At 38.8% G+C, this 18,530-nt stretch overlaps 1 protein-coding gene across 3 annotated transcripts in view; it reads left to right on the top strand.

The window, feature by feature from the left end:
- ARHGEF10 (Rho guanine nucleotide exchange factor 10) overlaps window positions 1–18,530 on the top strand; it is a 115,083-nt gene that overhangs the window by 49,338 nt on the left and 47,215 nt on the right. For all 3 annotated transcript variants that reach the window (XM_070732898.1, XM_070732897.1, XM_070732894.1), the window contains 7 exons: window positions 3,228–3,305; window positions 3,443–3,622; window positions 5,071–5,187; window positions 6,339–6,431; window positions 12,198–12,368; window positions 14,748–14,893; window positions 17,529–17,701. In XM_070732898.1, coding sequence (XP_070588999.1) covers window positions 3,228–3,305; window positions 3,443–3,622; window positions 5,071–5,187; window positions 6,339–6,431; window positions 12,198–12,368; window positions 14,748–14,893; window positions 17,529–17,701 — 958 coding nt within the window. The remainder of the gene's footprint in view (window positions 1–3,227; window positions 3,306–3,442; window positions 3,623–5,070; window positions 5,188–6,338; window positions 6,432–12,197; window positions 12,369–14,747; window positions 14,894–17,528; window positions 17,702–18,530) is intronic.

Genomic DNA, 18,530 nt, shown 5'->3' with positions numbered 1-18,530 from the left:
AAATACTGACTTAAAGAGAATAGAGTGAGATTATATCTCCTGCAAAGGACTGCCCCAAAACAGTGTGTGATTGGAGAATTATGATAAATGATTAAGTCAATAGAGAGGACAGATTCACTTGACAGTTGTGTTATTCATTCAACAACTGCAGTGATTCACTTTAAAAAATGTGGCAAGGAAAGTTGTACGAAACCCAGCGACCAGTTAGGTCCCACAGAGTGGGTCTTCTCCGGGTCCTGTCAACTAAACAATGTCGCTTGGCGGGACCCAGGGGAAGAGCCTTCTCTGTGGCAGCCCCGGCCTTCTGGAACCAACTCCCCCCAGAGATTAGAATTGCCCCCACCCTCCTTGCCTTTCGTAAGCTGCTTAAAACCCACCTCTGTCGCCAGGCATGGGGGAATTGAGATAGTCTTTCCCCCTAGGCCTTTACAATTTTATGCATGGTATGTCTGTATGTATGTTTGGTTTTTATAATAATGGGTTTTTAACTGTTTTTAGTATTGGATTATTATTATATGCTGTTTTATTATTGCTGTTAGCCACGCCGAGTCTCCGGAGAGGGGCGGCATACAAATCCAATAAATAAATAAAATAAATAAATAAATAAATAAAATAAAATGAGACAAAACTCAGTTGACACTTTTCTCATTTATCAACATAAATTCTGGGCTCAATTGTTGTAAGTCAAGAACTACCTGTATATGAACACAGTTATTGTTTAGAAACATCCTGGCAGATGCATATACATATGCTTCCTGTAAACCTAATTTAGTTCAAGTTCTGCTATAGGAATCTGCTGTACCTACAGAGTGACAAAATCGGCCACATTTCTATATATTTTGCAGGATTTTACTGCACTCTTTTTTTTTTTAGTTCAGAAATATTTCTTTTTGTTAACTACTATTTTTAACACTTCTTGATAGATCTTATATTGCTTACTTATATTGTATGCAGTTGTTTGATCAAAATACTGCTTTCTGGTATTTACAATTGTGGAGACAACGAATGAAGGCTCTTCCCCCAACCTATTACTCTTGCTTCTTGTGTGCAAATGTATATTTCTTCTATTTAAAAGTATAAAAACTCCAAACATGTAAATATATGTTGTCATTTTGCGGCTCTAGCTGAGAGTACTTTAAAACCCACAGGGGCTCTCCATCTTCTTGCAGATAGGATTAAAATAGTACTGGCACTTTTTCTGGAGTTGCAATTTATCCATCTGTTTTCATCTTTGTGGAGAGAATGGTGTGTAATTAAGCAAAGCAGCAGGTTTAGTTGTCTGTGAATGTGGGGCTGCAGGAAAAAGTTTTTTATTCAGTGCAGTGCGAACCAAAAGGTAATTCTGGGTATTGAGTGACTGGAGGGAAGTTAAATAATATGGCTTACTTCGTTTTGCTCTTACCAGTGCAACTTTAAAAAAGACTGGATGTAAGCATCATTTATTTATTTATTATTTGGATTTGTATGCCGCCCCTCTCCGAAGACTCCGAAGATCAATCATGTTCGAATAACTAAAGTGTATTTAACAGTGGAAATGGGTTTTATAAAATTTGCACTTCACTGTGACATAGCCAGGCATTAAATCATTTTAAATGACAGTGACATCTTTAAATTGTTAAATTGCAAGCAAATCTAAAGGGAGATAAACCTTACTCCCTATTACCGTGATGGCAAACCTACAGTACTTATGCCACAGGTGGCATGCAGAGCCCTGTCTGCGGGCATACCAGTTGTCACCCCAGCCCAGCTCCACTGCCCATGCATGTGTGCCTCCTACCGACTGGCTGGTCTTCGGGGCTTTGCCATACATGCGCAGAGGCGGGGCCTCTGCAGATTCCTCCCCAGCGCGCTCTACCTTTCTACTCCACTTCTGCCACCCACACCAACCTGAAAGCCAAAACAGGGCACTGGGACGCCACACAAGCACCAACCTGGAAGCCAAAATGGGGCGTTGGGGGGAGTTATGCATGGGGGACAAGGGTTGCATGCATGGGAGCCACTCACATTGCATTTGGGGGATTGGGACACGTGCGCGTGCATTCGTACCCACGCGCTTTGGGCACTCGGCACCAGAAAGGTTAACCATCACTGCCCTATTACATTTAACATGAGTTGCTTTCCACAGTATACTTTTTAAGATGTCTGTTTGCTAGATAAGTATGTTTTTAGCTTCTCACCCGTTTTTCCCCCTCATAATTGAGCTTACCTTTTTGTTTCTCTCCATTTCTCTGTTCTTTTTTTTCTGGACGTTTTCTTTTTAAATCGTGTACTTTTTCATGAATTAGATGTCTAATATAGATGTTTATAGTAGGAATGATATAGAGGTGGTCCTTGATTTACAGCCATTCATATAGTAGTTACAGTGGCATTAAAAAAAGTGACTTATTAATCAATCCTTGAACTTACAACTGTCATAGTATCCCAATGGTCACTTGATCAAAATTCAGGTGCTTAGCAATCAGCATACATTTACAATGTGATAATCATTTATGACTTTCCCAGCTAGCTTTGGACAAGGAACGTCAATGGGGAAAGTCCCCGTTTCAGCCGGTCAGGAAGGATGTCTCAGTGACGTCAAAGCTCCGCCCTTGGAATCTCCTTGTGGGATTCCCCACCTTCTTTTGCGCCTCCCGACCAGCCGACAGCTCCCCGGCTGTTCTGGGAAGCGCCGTTGCCGGGGTGCTTCTCGGCGCTCTCCCGAATGCCGAACCCACAGGTTCGGCAAAAGTTCGGGTTCAGGAGAGCGCCGGGAAGCATCCCGAATGTTCCGGAAGGGGACAGCTGGGCGGCGGTGCTTCCTGGTGCTCTCCTGAACCCGAACTTTTGCAAAGGTTCGGGTTCGGTATACCGAACTGCGCAAAGTTTGGTATGAACCCGAACTTTGCAGATTCGGTTCGCCCAACACTAACTATGACCAAAAAGGCCATAAAATTGGGAGTAAATGCCTTGCTTATCAATGGAAATTCTGTTTCAGATTGTGATTGTAAGTCGAGGCCTACCTGCGCATGAAGTTGAAAGATAAGGAATAAGTCTCTGAAATAATGGATATGGTTTTTCATTCATGAAATGAACTTTCTAGTTTCACTGAGTTATAATTGAGCAGATTCCCCATTTTATCAGACAAAGGTGACAAAGACTATTTGAGAGAGCATAAAGTTAATCTTTGCCCAGAGATGTCCTTGAATAGCAAATTAAGGTGATGATTGTGCCATATTATATTTTAACAGGTTGTGCGAAGATATATTTTAGGCGCTGTGGTTGACAGTGAGAAAAACTATGTGGATGCTCTGAAAAGAATATTAGAGGTAAGTAATTGTCATTTTGAAGCCGAATAAATACAATGACAAATGAATCTCACTTGTGTTTTTGTTTGTAGTCATGAAGATAATTCATTTGATTATAGCTTTTGATAATTGTTTGATGTCCTTCTTTAAATTTTTAGCAATACGAAAAACCTCTTTCGGAGATGGAGCCCAAATTACTGAGTGAGAGAAAACTGAAGATGGTCTTCTACCGAATTAAAGAAATTCTTCAGTGCCATTCAATGTTTCAGATGGCCCTGGCAAGCCGTGTCTCGGAGTGGGATTCTGTCGAAATGATCGGGGATGTCTTTGTTGCCTCAGTACGTGCATGATCATAGCTTTGGGGTCAGTCATTTAGGTCTGTTTAATTCATAAATGGACTGAACAAGTGAAATTCCAAAGAAGAAGAAAGACCTCTGTCCCAAGGTCAGATCAGATCAGATTCCTTTGCCCTCCTAAAGACAAATGGTGGCAACATTTTGCTTATTGTGTTCCATTTTGGTTTTAATTTTATATAGTCAGGCAAACAGGAGCATTGTGAGGTAAATCACAGAGCACACACAAGAAAAAGGAGGGGGGAAGGGAAACTCCCACTCCCCACCCATAGCAACCAATCACAGTGCAGATTGCCTCACGCAGTTAGCAGTCTGATAACAATCCACCACAACTGTATGTTCTGGCTCATTTCACAACACCACTGCTCCAGCTACTAAATTTAAATATTTTAACAATATCATTCCCAGTTGCTATCACTATCACTTGGTTTGAGAAAGTTTAAATTTAGCTAAGTGTTATAAGTGTGTACTTGCAGTATTTAGGACACTATAAAATCCTTACAGTGAAATCATGAATTTACTGAGCCTATTTTTAAATTGACTCAGTTTGGCGTTTGTGCTAATAGTTTCCTAGCAACAAGAAGCATTCAATTTTAAGATCTTAATAAAAGTTACATTTCTTAAACTTTTCTGGTTATTTAAATCTCTAATAATGTGGATAACAATTTCAAATTAAAGGTAAATAAACTCAGAAGCCGCCTCACTCTTAATTTGAGACATATTTGTATACCTTTGAAAATATTTTTCCATTGCTAATTGGTTCAGAAATTTGGGCTTTTTATTTTAATTTTAACTGCAGGTTGGAAAAACTAATTGTGAATCCTAAAACAAAACCCTCCATATCCATCTTATTTTCTTGGAAAGGATATGGAAGTTATTCACCTCTGCTGCCTTCTGATGTATTGTTTGAACAACCCAATCTAATTAACAATTAAAAGGAATACAATTTCTTCTTCCCTTTAATTTTCTATCCATGTATCATAGTTAAAAGTGACAAAGGTATAAAACAGGTTTCAGAATTAGATTTCTCAGACCTATTGTATCATGTTTTAAGACTAGCATTCTTTATGAACTGCGGCTCACTTCATCAGATGGACAGGCTCATTTATATGCTACAGGATTGAATCAGACATTTCTTGATTTATTGCTATCATGGTCTATCCAGCCTATCTTTAACAACACAGTATCATAGTATCAGTGACACTGAAATTATGAGTTATGATCTTTGAAAGCAAATGCCAAAACAATATTATTTTATAGAAGTAGCATTTCTGAGATTTCTCGGCAAAATCTCAGCCTTTTGTAGAGATCCTTAAAAAGTGACAAATGGTTTAAAATAAAAGTTACAGGTTTTGACTACATGCTGGGTAGGTTGAATATGTGTTCTATATTGTAACTAACTGATAGTGCATTAATTTTATTGTGTCATTTAGTTCTCTAAATCCATGGTACTAGATGCCTACAGTGAGTATGTAATCAATTTTAGCACAGCTGTGGGGATTCTCAAGAAAACATGTGCTACAAAACCTGCCTTCCTTGAGTTTTTAAAGGTGAGCATTTTGGATTTTGGTTGCTTTGTGATTGTTTGTAACCATCAGAGTAACCATGATTATCTGGGACATTTGACAAATATTGAACATCCAGTGTTTAGCTCGGCCTTAAGATTATTCATGAATATGTGTATATGTTTATATAGTTGTTGTTGTTCAGTTATGTCAGATTCTTTGCAACTCGATGGACCACAGCACACCAAACCACCAGTCCTCCACTGTCTGCTGGAATTTGCCCAAATTAATGTCGTGTCAATGACACTGTCTGACCCTCTCATCCTCTGCTGTCCCCTTCTCCTTTCCCCTTCAACCTTTCCTATCTTCAAGGTCTTTTCCAATAAGTCCGCCCTTCTTATTATGTAGCCAAATATGGGACATACAGTGGTATCTCATCATACGAACTTAATTGGTTCCAGGAGGAGGTTCGTAAGGTGAAAAGTTCGTAAGATGAAACAATGTTTCCTATAGGAATCAATGTAAAAGCAAATAATGCGTGCAAATCCTTCACGAAAATCCCAAACTTTAGAAGGGAGGCGAACAGAGGGCAGGGAGGAGCAGCTAAAGGGGGCGGGTGGAAGAAGCAAGGCTAGGCTAAAGGGTGAGTGGGAAGGAAGAAAGGCAAGGGGGGGCGCCCCTCCCTTTTCTTTCTTAAACAGACACCCTTTCAATTCCTTTGCAAGCACCTTGTTCTGGGCAAAATTTTCCTACTCCAAGCAGCCCCTCCCTCCTCCCTTTTCTTTCTTCAAAAGACACCGTTTCAGTGCCTCTGCAAGCACCTTGTTCTCTGCGAAATTTTCCTACTCCAAGCAGCCCCTCCCTCCTCCCGTTTCTTTCTTAAAAAGACACCCTTTCAATTCCTTTGCAAGCACCTAGTTCTCGGCAAAATTTTCCTACTCCAAGCAGCCCCTCCCTTTTCTTTCTTCAAAAAAGGGTGAAAAAAGAAACCCCTTCATCCCAGCAGCAGCTGCTTGGGTTCGTAAGGTGAAAATAGTTCGGAAGAAGAGGCAAAAAAATCTTAAACACCGGGTTCGTATCTTGAAAAGTTTGTTAGAAGAGGCGTTCGTAAGATGAGGTACCACTGTACATGTTATCTGTGCTTCTCTTGAGAAAATCTCTAGTGGCTAATAATAAAAACCACTTTTTTATTACAGCAGTGTCAAGAATCTAGTCCTGATAGAATCACTCTTTATGGCTTAATGATGAAGCCCATACAACGTTTTCCTCAGTTCATCCTTTTATTACAGGCAAGTCATGTATCAATTCTTAAAATTGCTTGAGTTTGCCATCTTCCTTGCTAAATAGTAATGGCTAAAACACTAAAATGGTAATATGATCTGATTGTTAGTTTTTTTGTTACTGAAAATTAATTCTGTGACTAATTTCTAAGTTGTACCAGAAAGTGCAGAATTTATCCTTTAGTCCAGGGGTATCAAACTCGCATTGTCACAGTGGCATCACATGAGGTATTGGGACTTCCCCCCCTTCGCTAAATTGGCCATGGGCATGACCAGCATGTGACGCGTCTGGCCCGTGGGCCTCAAGTTTGGCAGTCCTGTGTTAGTGCATAGGATTATTACTTGTTTTTAGAGTCACCCATGTTGTTCTTTCTATATTACAATCACAACTTCTTAGACATTAATTTCCTGGATATTATGTAGTTTCTAGTGTCCTTATAAAACATTGAAAGGAACTTTAGGATTTCTTTAAAAACAATATCACTTTGAGTTTAGTATAGGGATACAGTGTGGAGGCAATTCTTTTTGTTGTCAGTGATGGCCCATTCTGTTATTGTTAGATCTATTGGCCAATTTTGATATTGTTCATCAAGGATTATTTCTGAGGAAGCTAGTTTGGATTCCCCTGTTTGGAAAACTGGACTCTGTATGTAATGATGAGCATAACATTTTTAGCTCCTTGGCCTCTCTTTGTGGTATTCTACAAGAGTCCACCAACTGACATTTGCACTTAGAAGACCACGAGCCACCTGAAACTCATCACTGACAACTCTGGTGTTAAATAGAGGGAAAGAGCTGAGAAAATGGACACAAGCAACTTGTCATTTCTTAGCAAGCAAGATTCGAATTTTGTCCTAGTTGAAGACTTGAGTTTTAGCTTAGACCCTTACCATGTCATTGTAGATAAGAGTCTTGATCCAGATTGCTTCACTCAGTTGAAGCAATTCTGTTAGATCTACTCTGCTCTTCCACCCACTAATCTCATCATACCATGTATGTGCAGTTATCATATTAAACTACCTCAATTTATGTTAAGTTTCCCAATAATTTTTTAGTAACTTCAGGCAGTAAAGAATATAGCAGGTTGATTACTGCTTCTGTTCTATTGTCCCGTCATGCACAATTGTTCAAAAATTCACTTCACAGTTCTATTAATTGTGTATAAAAGTTTTAATGACTCAAAGCAACCTTCAATTGTTTGTTTGTGGGCGTGAACTAGAACTTTCTGATATAAAGGCCTAAGCAGTAGAAGTATTTTCTTATCAGATAGGAGGCTTCAACTTTAGATTATTTTAAACAGCTTTGGAAAGCTTTTAAAATTTAAATTTTTAATGTTTTCATTCATATATTTATTCATTCATTCATTTTTTATGTTGCCCATCTCCCCTATAAGGTGACTCTGGATGCTTACAAGTTATAAAATCAAGTACAAAAATAATTAAAACATTAAAACTACACAGGTCTAGATTTTCAAACCAGAACTGAGAGATTGATGAGATGGGGATGAGATTTCTTACCTTGTCAGCTACCTCCAGTAGTGATCGTCCCCCTGGGGCCCCAATAATCTATAATTATTATGTTCACCTGTTTTATGATCCTAGTTAAATGATATTGATGCAATTGAATGCTATAGGTGTTTTAGAAAATCACTTATCATGCCAAATACTATGCCCTGTAGCCCTGTATGCATGAAAATTATAGTTATTTTTGTAAATTGTAAGAAAAGAAGAGTGGGATGCAAGAACATTCCTGATCCAGTAGCTACAATGAAAGCAGTGACAATACAGATAGTTATACTGGTCATGTTAAATTACAGTACCATAATATGTACTTGCCAGATTAGACCAATGACGGACTCCGTTGAGCAAAAAATATAAAATCTCAGTTCTTTTGTCTTCTACTTTTTCTGGTCCCTGGAATGACATCCTATTGATGAAGCATATCTCTAGTGTAACTATGAAGATTGCTAGTACTAGGTTGATTATTGTTGTTATTAAATGAGCACTAAAATCTTGCATTTCTTGACAGTTACACCAAAGTGCCAGCTTTGCACATGGTGAAAAATTCAGTTGGAGAAATGGAAGTTGCATGAAAGTAGATTTTCATGTTGTCAGAAAAGAGAAGAGTAGGATGCTATAGAAAGAGAATCCCTGCCTCCCCCCAAAAAGGAACTCAATAAGGGTGGGGATTTCTTTTTAAAAATGAGACACTAGAAACATAATTACAATAATTTCCAATGAGGAGGAAAAATCCTCAAGAATAGCAATAGACGCCCCAAGAAGCTTAAATGAAGATCTGAAAGCAAAGGAACACAAAGAATGGAAATAAGATCAGGTCACGAAGAGAGAACGTGGACATATGGTTTGGAGCTGGTATGAGGGAAATGTGGGCTAATGTTAGCAAAGGATTCAAAATATAAGGCTTCTTAAGCATGTGCAAAAGAAAAAAACCCTTGAATTATTTTATTTCAGTCTCTTCTGTATGTCTCATCAGGAAATGGTGAAGGGCAGATTGAAGACGTAGAGCTGAATCCTTAGAATAATAGAAATAAGGCCAAGGGATATGTTACAAATGAGTTCAAAACTACAGAATTAGTTAGAGTGCATTCTTTGGTAATGAATGAGAGTGAACTAGTTGTTTACTCTGGCCAAACCCCTAGATACCATCTTTGAAAAATATACAACTGATGAAGTGGCAAATTATGGGACAAGGGCAAATTTTTGTCCATGTCATTCGAAAATGAGGGGTAGTGGGGAAACATAGAAGACTGATGGCAGAAAAAGACCTCATGGTCCATCTAGTCTGCCCTTATACTATTTCCTGTATTTTATCTTAGGATGGATATGTGTTTATCCCAGGCATGTTTAAATTCAGTTACTGTGGATTTACCAACCACGTCTGCTGGAAGTTTGTTCCAAGGATCTACTACTCTTTCAGTAAAATAATATTTTCTCATGTTGCTTTTGATCTTTCCCCCAACTAACCTCAGACTGTGTCCCCTTGTTCTTGTGTTCACTTTCCTATTAAAAACACTTCCCTCCTGAACCTTATTTAACCCTTTAACATATTTAAATGTTTCGATCTGATGCTAATATCTGGGAAGATCTTAAGAGAGATAATGAACATATGGATTTTCCTTGAAATGAATATGGAATAAGACATGGATATGCCAAGATTAAAGCTTGTAAGGCTATTCTTTTCTTGTGATTTGACTGGGCAATTTCTTAATAGACTGTTGTAAACATAATGTACCTTAATTGCAGTGAATCATTTTACAAAGTATTCCATAACATGTTGATCATCAAGCTAATTAGGCATGGCTGGCATGATACATAATTAAGTGAATATATGTAAGCCAGTAGTGTAATGTGGCTGCAAAAAAAGACAACGAAGCATTAGGCTGCATCAACCTTGGTTAAATTCAAATTATGGAAAACATTTATTCTTGTTAGGTTGGAAGAAGGTGATGGGGAACATTGGGAAACTAAATCATTCAAAGAAAGATTGAAAGAAGTAGATATCTGAGTGCTCCCTGAGCTTGGTTGTTTTCTTGCAGATGTTCTTGGTTGATTGTTTTCTTGCAGATGTTCTTGGTTGATTGCTTTCTTGCAGATGTTCTTGGTTGATTGTTTTCTTGCAGATGTTCTTGGTTGATTGTTTTCTTGCAGATGTTCTTGGTTGATTGTTTTCTTGCAGATGTTCTTGGTCGATTGTTTTCTTGCAGATGTTCTTGGTTGATTGCTTTCTTGCAGATGTTCTTGGTTGATTGTTTTCTTGCAGACATTTCATTACCCAAAATAGGTAACATCATTATTTCTGTGATGTTACCTAGTTTAGGTAATGAAGCATCTGCAAGAAAGCAACCAAACCAGATCGCACTAGAGACCCCTCATGTCAGTCCTGAGCTACAAATTGTTCTGACCCAGCTTCCCAAACATGACAAATCCCAGCGACCGGTTAGGTCCCACAGAGTTGGCCTTCTCCGGGTCCCGTTGACTAAGCAATGTCGTCTGGCGGGACCCAGGAGAAGAGCCTTCTCTGTGGCGGCCCCGACCCTCTGGAACCAGCTCCCCCCAGATATCAGAGTTGCCCCCACCCTCCTTGCCTTTCGCAAGCTCCTTAAAACCCACCTCTGTCATCAGGCATGGGGGAATTGAAATTTTCCCTTCCCCCTAGGCTTATAGAATTTATACATGGTATGCTTGTATGTATGAGTGGTTATTTAAATTGGGGTTTCTAAGATTATTTTTAATATTAGATTTGTTTATATTGTCCTTTTATATTGTTGTTAGCCACCCCGAGTCTTCAGAGAGGGGCGGCATACAAATCTAATAAATACAAATACAAATACAAACCCTCTGAAGTTAACTCAAAGATTCCTTTATTAGGAGTGCCAGCAGTCCCAGCAAAAAGTTTCTCTCTTACCACAGGTTAACAAGTCCATCCATCTGGAAGATGAATAGTTGTCTGCCACATCTATTCATCTCTGCCTCCTGCCTTTTATCACCAGAGCTAGGGCAGGGCTTTCCTAGCAGCGGTGGCTTTTCCTTCCCAAGGATCATCAATAGATTTCCATTCCTCTGTCTTCTGTGCATCTGCGCATCAGGCACTGGACGCAGCTGATCCTCCTCTTCCTCATCAGCTACCTCCAGACCTGGGGGCTGTTGACTCTCACTTTGAGGGCTGACAGATGGCTCCCCCTTTGTCTCTCTGGCAGTCCCACTCCCTCTTCCCTCTCAGGTGGCCTTGATGCTTACCCTGACTCCCATGCTGCCGCCTCCTCTCACTCAGCTGCTGGTGGGGCCGGCGGCCTACAGGCCACAATAGAAATATTCTCCATTATTAGCTAGATATCTTTAAGCTTGTGGGAAAAGAGATCATATTCTTCAAATGATTTGAAAGAATTCCATACAGGTAGTCTTCAACCTATGACCACAATTGAGCCCAACATTTCTGTTGCTAAGCAAGAAATTAAGTGAATCTGGCTTCCCCATTGACTTTACCTGTCAGAAGGTCACAAAAGGGGGTTACATGTCTCCAGGACAATGTAATTGTCAGAAGTATATGCCAGTTGCCAAGCGTACAAATTTTGATCATATGACTTTGGGGATGCTGCAACGGTCATAAGGGTGAAAAATGGTCATAAGTCATTTTTTAGCTGTTGTAACTTTGAATAGACACTGAATGAAAGGTGAATTGAGGACTACTTATATAAAAAAAGATGAAGACTTGTTCTTTCTTATTGCTTTGGAATGACTAAGTTACAAGCGGGCAAGTTTCATGTGACCATTAGAAAAAAAATATTTTAAATTTCTTATGAGCAGTTTGATGTTGGAAACAATTGTCCAGAGAGTTCGTAATATGGATAGTATGGTGTTTTCTTGAATTCGGCAAGTGTTTCTCACTTGACATAGCGGACAAACCCTAAAAAGATTGCATCTGAAGCTTTGTGAGACAGATATGTTTATTTTTTATTTTTTAAATATTTTTATTGATTTTTCTTTAAGAGAAACAATACAAACAACATTTAACATTTAAAGGAGCTACCATTGCTCCGCTAAGCATAGAAGTCTTACTAATACAAAAAAAAAGTCTAACTGTGATATAGATCAATTCAGAAAAAAACAATTCATGATGTACTGCTATATTATAACATCTACTTCATTTTGACATTCATTTAGACAGATATGTTTAAATTACTTCATTTTTCTAGTCAAGAAAAATAATCTGAATTAGAGCATGGCAAAACGTATTTCCCCCTTTTGTTCTGTCCAGGATATGTTGAAGAACACGACTAAAGGCCACCCAGATAGACTGCCTCTACAGATGGCGCTCACAGAACTCGAAACACTGGCAGAGAAATTAAATGAAAGGAAAAGGGATGCAGATCAGCGCTGTGAAATAAAACAAATAGCCAAAGCCATGGATGAGCGTTATCTGAACAAGGTTTGTGACACATGCTGGGGTTGAAAATCCATTCCCTTCCAGTCAGTAAACAAAACAATCAGAGAAAGGGGCTGGGCCCACCTTGGGGCCCAAATGTCTGTGTAAGCATCCGGGTCTTTAATGTCTTGTGAAAGGCCAGTAGGATCAGAGCCAACCAGTTCTCTGAGGGAATCTTCTTCTCTGCTACAGATATGGCGGACAATAGAAGATCCCACTGAATGACTGTGTGTAATTGAAATACAGTGTTCCCTCAATTTTCGCGGGGGATGCGTTCCCAGTCCGCCCGCGAAAGTCAAATTTCCGCGAAGTAGAGATGCGGAAGTAAATACACTATTTTTGACTATGAACAGTATCACAAGTCTTCGCTTAACACTTTAAACCCCTAAACTGCAATTTCTCATTCCCTTAGCAACCATTTAGATTATTACTCACCATGTTTATTTATTAAAGTTTATTTAAAAAAATATTTATTAAAGGCGGACGAAAGTTTGGCGATGACGTATGACGTCATCGGGCGGGAAAAACCATGGTATAGGGGGGAAAACAGCAAAGTATTTTTTAATTAATATTTTTGAAAAACCGTGGTATAGCCGTTTCGCGAAGTTTGAACCCGCGAAAATCGAGGGACCACTGTACTTGGAACAGGGCAACCCTGTCAGTTCTGATAGATTTTAAAATGTTTAAGCTTTCTTTAATAATTATTCCCAATATGCATTATTTATACAAATAATCCCATTTGTTTTGTGGACATTAATTGCAGCCATGTTTGTTGATAGTATTGAATTTGATTTCCTACCCCAAGTGGATAAAAGTGGTGATGGTGGGGGGAGAGTTTAAAATAGGAGCATGAGATAAAGGTGAAAGAGTGGCTTTTCTCAGTTGATAAGTATACAAGGTTCTGAGCATCCTTCTTACACCATCTTTGTTGACATTCTGAAGACTAACCAATTCATTAACTCAGGTTTTCTTGAATCATAACCAATTTATTGAATGAAGAGAGTAAACTTTATGCCAGGTTTCTTCCCATCAGAAGTCATCCCATTAGTTCTGATTGACCAGTTACATTTTTGGGGGCAACAAACAAGCTTTACTCTGTGGTTTGACCCTCCTCAGTTCTTAATAAGAGATTTAAACCCATGGTGGATCATTGGTTAAAATGCAGTGTTGCATGCAAACTCTGCCTTTTGCCAGGAGTTTGATCCTAATCTGCTCTGTCTGTCCTTCCAAGGTCAATAATGCTGACTCTATGTTAGTACAAGGTACATGGTTGTTAGGGTTTGCCATTGTAAACTACCTATTGTAGTTTCTTGTACTATCACTTTAAATATTTTGGGCTGGTTCGCCATAAGAGAGCGCCAGTACTCCTTCCCTCAATGATGCTTTATCGCTCATTCACTTTTGCTTTGCCTTGAGGGGGAGTGTACTTGCTTAGTGCTTGTGTTTGCTTAGTGCTTATTATGGATTGTTTCTATTCTGCATATATGAAAAAAGTACTTATTAAGCATAACTAAGTCTGTGTCTTTTTTCTTTGGCTTTACCACACATCCACACTCTGTTAAAATTCTCTGCTCAGTGTATGTCAAAGGTCTCATAGCCTAGCTATACCCAGACATACCAACACTCTATAAACTGCTTAGGGTGCTGTAGAGAATTATGAGGCAGTATATAAGTCTAAGTGCTATTGCTATTAATCAGAGGCCCTATATTTATCTGAACTTGCCCATGTAGCACAAAGGCTATTGTGCTTTTATAGTGCCTGTTATGTATGTAGTTAAGAAACTTTAATTTTTTCTTTATTGTTATAGGTCATTATGAAGGTTTCTTTTTGATTTTATCTTCTCAAATAAGGAACCACTGATTACATAAAACGTTTGCCTGATTTTGCCTGGTGGCAATTAAAATTTGCATACAAATAATTAATGGTACAGAGTATGGGTAAACCTACTGAGAATTCCTCTTTTTTAATATTCATGTTTTGATATCTTTTTGTGAGGGCCTTCAAAGCCCCCCCCCCTCCAGTCCTACTCTTAACATTAAGAATTTATCTAGACAGATTTCACAGTTATAATATTATAGCATGCCATTAGCAATCAGTCTTTTACTTAACTTTTATCTCTTCTAAATGTCAATTATTATTGAAATGGGTGGATTTTTTTTTTCTTTGATTGTATTTTATGTTGATCCCTGACTGAAATGAAGGATTGATTGATTGATATCTGATTATCATGATGCTATAGATACAAAATTGTAAATAATTTTATTTCATAACAAAACTAAGAAAGTTCTATGGACTCAGGAAGCTGGTTCATATATTTTTAAAGCAGAAATGTGTTCAGGTGTAAAAATGCTATGTTATGTAATCTTTTTCATATTATTCAGTTACTCAGCAGTGGCAACCGGTACCTGATACGAAGTGATGATATGCTAGAAACTGTCTATACAGACAAAGGGGAAATCATGAAAACCAAAGAACGGCGTCTGTTCATGTTAAATGATGTTCTCATGTGTGCTACCGTGCATGTTCGGTAAGATTCTAGCCAACTGTAAAGTAATTGCTAAAGCATAAGAGATAAGACACATGAACTAGGAAAGTTTTTTTCTGTGTGTTTCTGAGTATTTTTATTAATTTTTTAACCTCAGGAAAAGTAAGGAAAAATGTCAATTTCCTAGTTGTCTACACAAATGAAATTTCACTAAAATTTCACAGGACAGTGTTTCAGTACTTATTGCTGGCAAAATTTTGTATTTCAGAAAATAATCTGGAATATCTGAATTTAGAGGGGAGTGAAGCCATACTTCTTAAAAACTGGTACCTCCAAAAAGCAAAGGTGTTTGTATCTAGTCTTTTAGTTAAATCTTTTTTTCATTTAAAAGTCTTTTTCTAAACAATAAACTCTTCCAACTCTGGAATTGTGAGATTAATGACAATCAAATATTTTATAGGTCATATTGCTACTTTTTGCATTGTAGCAATATGTATGCATCTTTACAGACTTCTTTCCCTTTTTTTCCAAGAAGGGAAATGCACAATGTATGCTTGTAAGGAAGGAAGTAAAGGAGCAAAAGCAAAACCCAAAATCTGTTATATCACATCCCTTATTATTCAACTACAGTGGTACCTCTACTTGCGAACTTAATTTGTTCCATGACCAGGTTATTAAGTAGAAAAGTTTGTAAATAGAAGCAATTTTTCCCATAAGAATCAAGGTAAAAGCAAATAATGCGTGCAAAATCATTAGGAAAGAAATAAAAGCTCGGAATTTGGGTGGGAGGAGGAAGAGGAAGAAGAGGAGGAGGACAGTCGATGCCGCAGGAAGAAGGTGAGGTGAGGGGACTCAAAAAAAATCCAAAACTTTAAGGCTTAAAAAAAAAAGAGGGACTCTGAAACGTCAAGGAGGAGCACACTCCTCCAATACACCTGGTGCGAGGCTGCCTCCCATACACTGCGCCAGAGAGAGAAACCCAGGGGGAATGGCAAGAAACTGGCCGGGCCCTTGTGCCGCTCTCAAATTTCCTGGGAAATTTTTCCGGGCTCGGGTTCTTAAGTAGAAAACGGTTCTTAAGAAGAGGCAAAAAAATCTTGAACACTCAATCGTTATCTAGAAAAGTTCTTAAGTAGAGGCATTATTAAGTAGACGGACCACTGTATTTGTTTTGCACACAAATATAAATACCACTTTATTTAAAGTATTAAAATGAGCTGTGGTGACAAATTGGTTACAATGCAGTATTGCAGGTTTACTCTGTCCATATCCTGGAGTTCAACTCAAACCAGTTCAAGGTTGACTCAGCCTTCCATCCTTACAAAGTGAGTAAAATGTGGACCCAGATTGTTGCTGTTTCTCGTTTTGCTTTGGAAATCAGTGCATAAATGAAACATCTCTCTGATGAAATTATTGCCTACTCTAATGCCACTGACCCTTAGTATCCACTGTGACAGGTTTGAAAGAGATCTTACAACAGTCCTACATATCTGCTGCATTTTGAATCCCTCCAGTGAAATGCCTTGTTCTTTCATTGTCTCATGTAATTATGTGGGTGGGATATGTAGGCTGAGTAGATCTCTTGCTACACAGAAGCTCTTATGCAGCAGCATTCCTATGGCAACTGAATATGTGCTTTTGCTCCACTGCCTTCAAGTAAACAGGCCTTGCCAGGATAAAATTTCTCCAGAATAGCTTATCTATTTTTCAGCATCCATTGGAGTGTTGGATTCTTTATAACCAATGATAGATTAGACATTTGGGGTTTGGGGCTCACAATTTTTTTGTGAACAAAAGCCATGTTGCTCAGTGGTTAAAATGCAGTATTGCAATATTAACTCTGCATTCTCACAGCCAGGAGTTTGATCTTGATTGGCTCGAGGTTGACTCGGCCTTCCATTGTTCTGTGGTCGTAAAATGAAGACCCAAATTGTTGGGGACAATAGGCTGACTCTGTAAACTGCTTAGAAAAAGCACTGTAAAGCACTGTGAAACGGTATATAAATCAAGCGCTTTTGCTATTTTTCGTTTTCTTTTTTTCCATTATTAGTGTTGGATGTTTGTTTTTCTATTTTGTATTTTATTCTTGTTGATAAATGAAAATAAATATGTTTTTTTGCTTCTGTTTTTAACCCACTCAGTTAACACTCTCCTCTCATTTCCTTGCATGCGTTGTGTGATCCGGGAATATTACACACATACATTGATGTTTTTGTGCTTTGCATAGCACATCTGTGTTCAAGATCAATGTGTTTCCTCAAAATGCAGTGTCCTGTGGAACAATGGGAACTAAATGTGTCCTTTTCCTTTTTGATGATAACATTTTGTACTTCATTTTAGAACTAAATCCCCAATTTTCCCCCTTGGAAATTTTTGCTCATTAACAAGAAAATAATGTAGAACATTTAGAGGAAGTTTACTTTGGTTTTAAAAAATGAGAAAAATCTTCATGACGTCTGCAATTTACCTTGTAGCTTTTGTTAATGCCAAAAAATAATAATAAGATAGCAACATCTCTAAATCCAAGTACATTCAGTGGGGCTTTTTCTTTGGGAAGTACTTGCAGAATTAAAGCAAACAATTATACCAGATTTGTGTATGAGAAGATTTTTTTAAATGTCTGAAAATACAAGGAAAATAATGACCTAATTTCATAATTTCTGTGGCCTTTTTTCAGCTCTTCCCATGAAAGTAGTGGTGTTGTGAGTGGCCAAAGGTATTTATTAAAATGGAGTGTGCCACTTGGGCATGTCGACGTCATAGAGTATGGAAGTAATGATGGTCAAGGTGAGAACTGCAGATTCCCTTTGCAGCCATCTTCTGAGATCATGGTTACCAATGCCAAGCCAAGTAAGTTGCAGCCAGTTATGAATGTTTATTATTCTTTATTGTAGAAGGGCTTGCTTGCCTTGCTTACAAAGATCTTTACACTAGTTTTTTTAAAGTAGTCCTTGACTTACAGCAGTTCATTTAATAACCGTCCAAATTTAACAGTGGCACTGAAAAAAGTAACTTATGACCGTTTTTCACACGACCATTGCATCATCTCCAGGGTCACCTGATCAAAACTCAGGCATTAGGCAACTGACTCACATTTATGACTCTTGTAGTGTCCCGGGGTCACATGATCCCCTTTTGCGACCTTCTGACAACCAAAGTCAATGGGAAAGCCAGATTCACTTAACAACTGTGCTACTAACTTAACACCTGCAGCAATTCAACGAAGCAGTGGAAGTGATGTGCTGATGCCTGGAGGCTGTTGGGGCCTGGATGGGTGTCAACAAACTCAAACTCAACCCAGACAAGATGGAGTGGCTGTGGGTCTTGCCTCCCAAGGACAATTCCATCTGTCCGTCCATTACCCTGGGGGGAGGAATCATTGACCCCCTCAGAGAGGGTTCGCAACTTGGGCGCCCTCCTCGATCCACAGCTCACATTAGAGAATCACCTTTCAGCTGTGGCGAGGGGGGCGTTCGCCCTGGTTCGCCTGGTGTACCAGTTGCGACCCTATTTGGACCGGGAGTCACTGCTCACAGTCACTCATGCCCTCATCACCTCGAGGCTCGACTACTGTAACGCTCTCTACATGGGGCTACCTTTGAAAAGTGTTCGGAAACTTCAGATAATGCAGAATGCAGCTGCAAGAGCAATCATGAGCTTTCCCAAACATGCCCATGTT

Source organism: Erythrolamprus reginae, chromosome 1 (genome assembly GCF_031021105.1).
Source record: "Erythrolamprus reginae isolate rEryReg1 chromosome 1, rEryReg1.hap1, whole genome shotgun sequence".
Classification (NCBI taxonomy): domain Eukaryota; kingdom Metazoa; phylum Chordata; class Lepidosauria; order Squamata; family Dipsadidae; genus Erythrolamprus; species Erythrolamprus reginae.
This window is presented reverse-complemented; position numbering and strand designations above follow the sequence as displayed.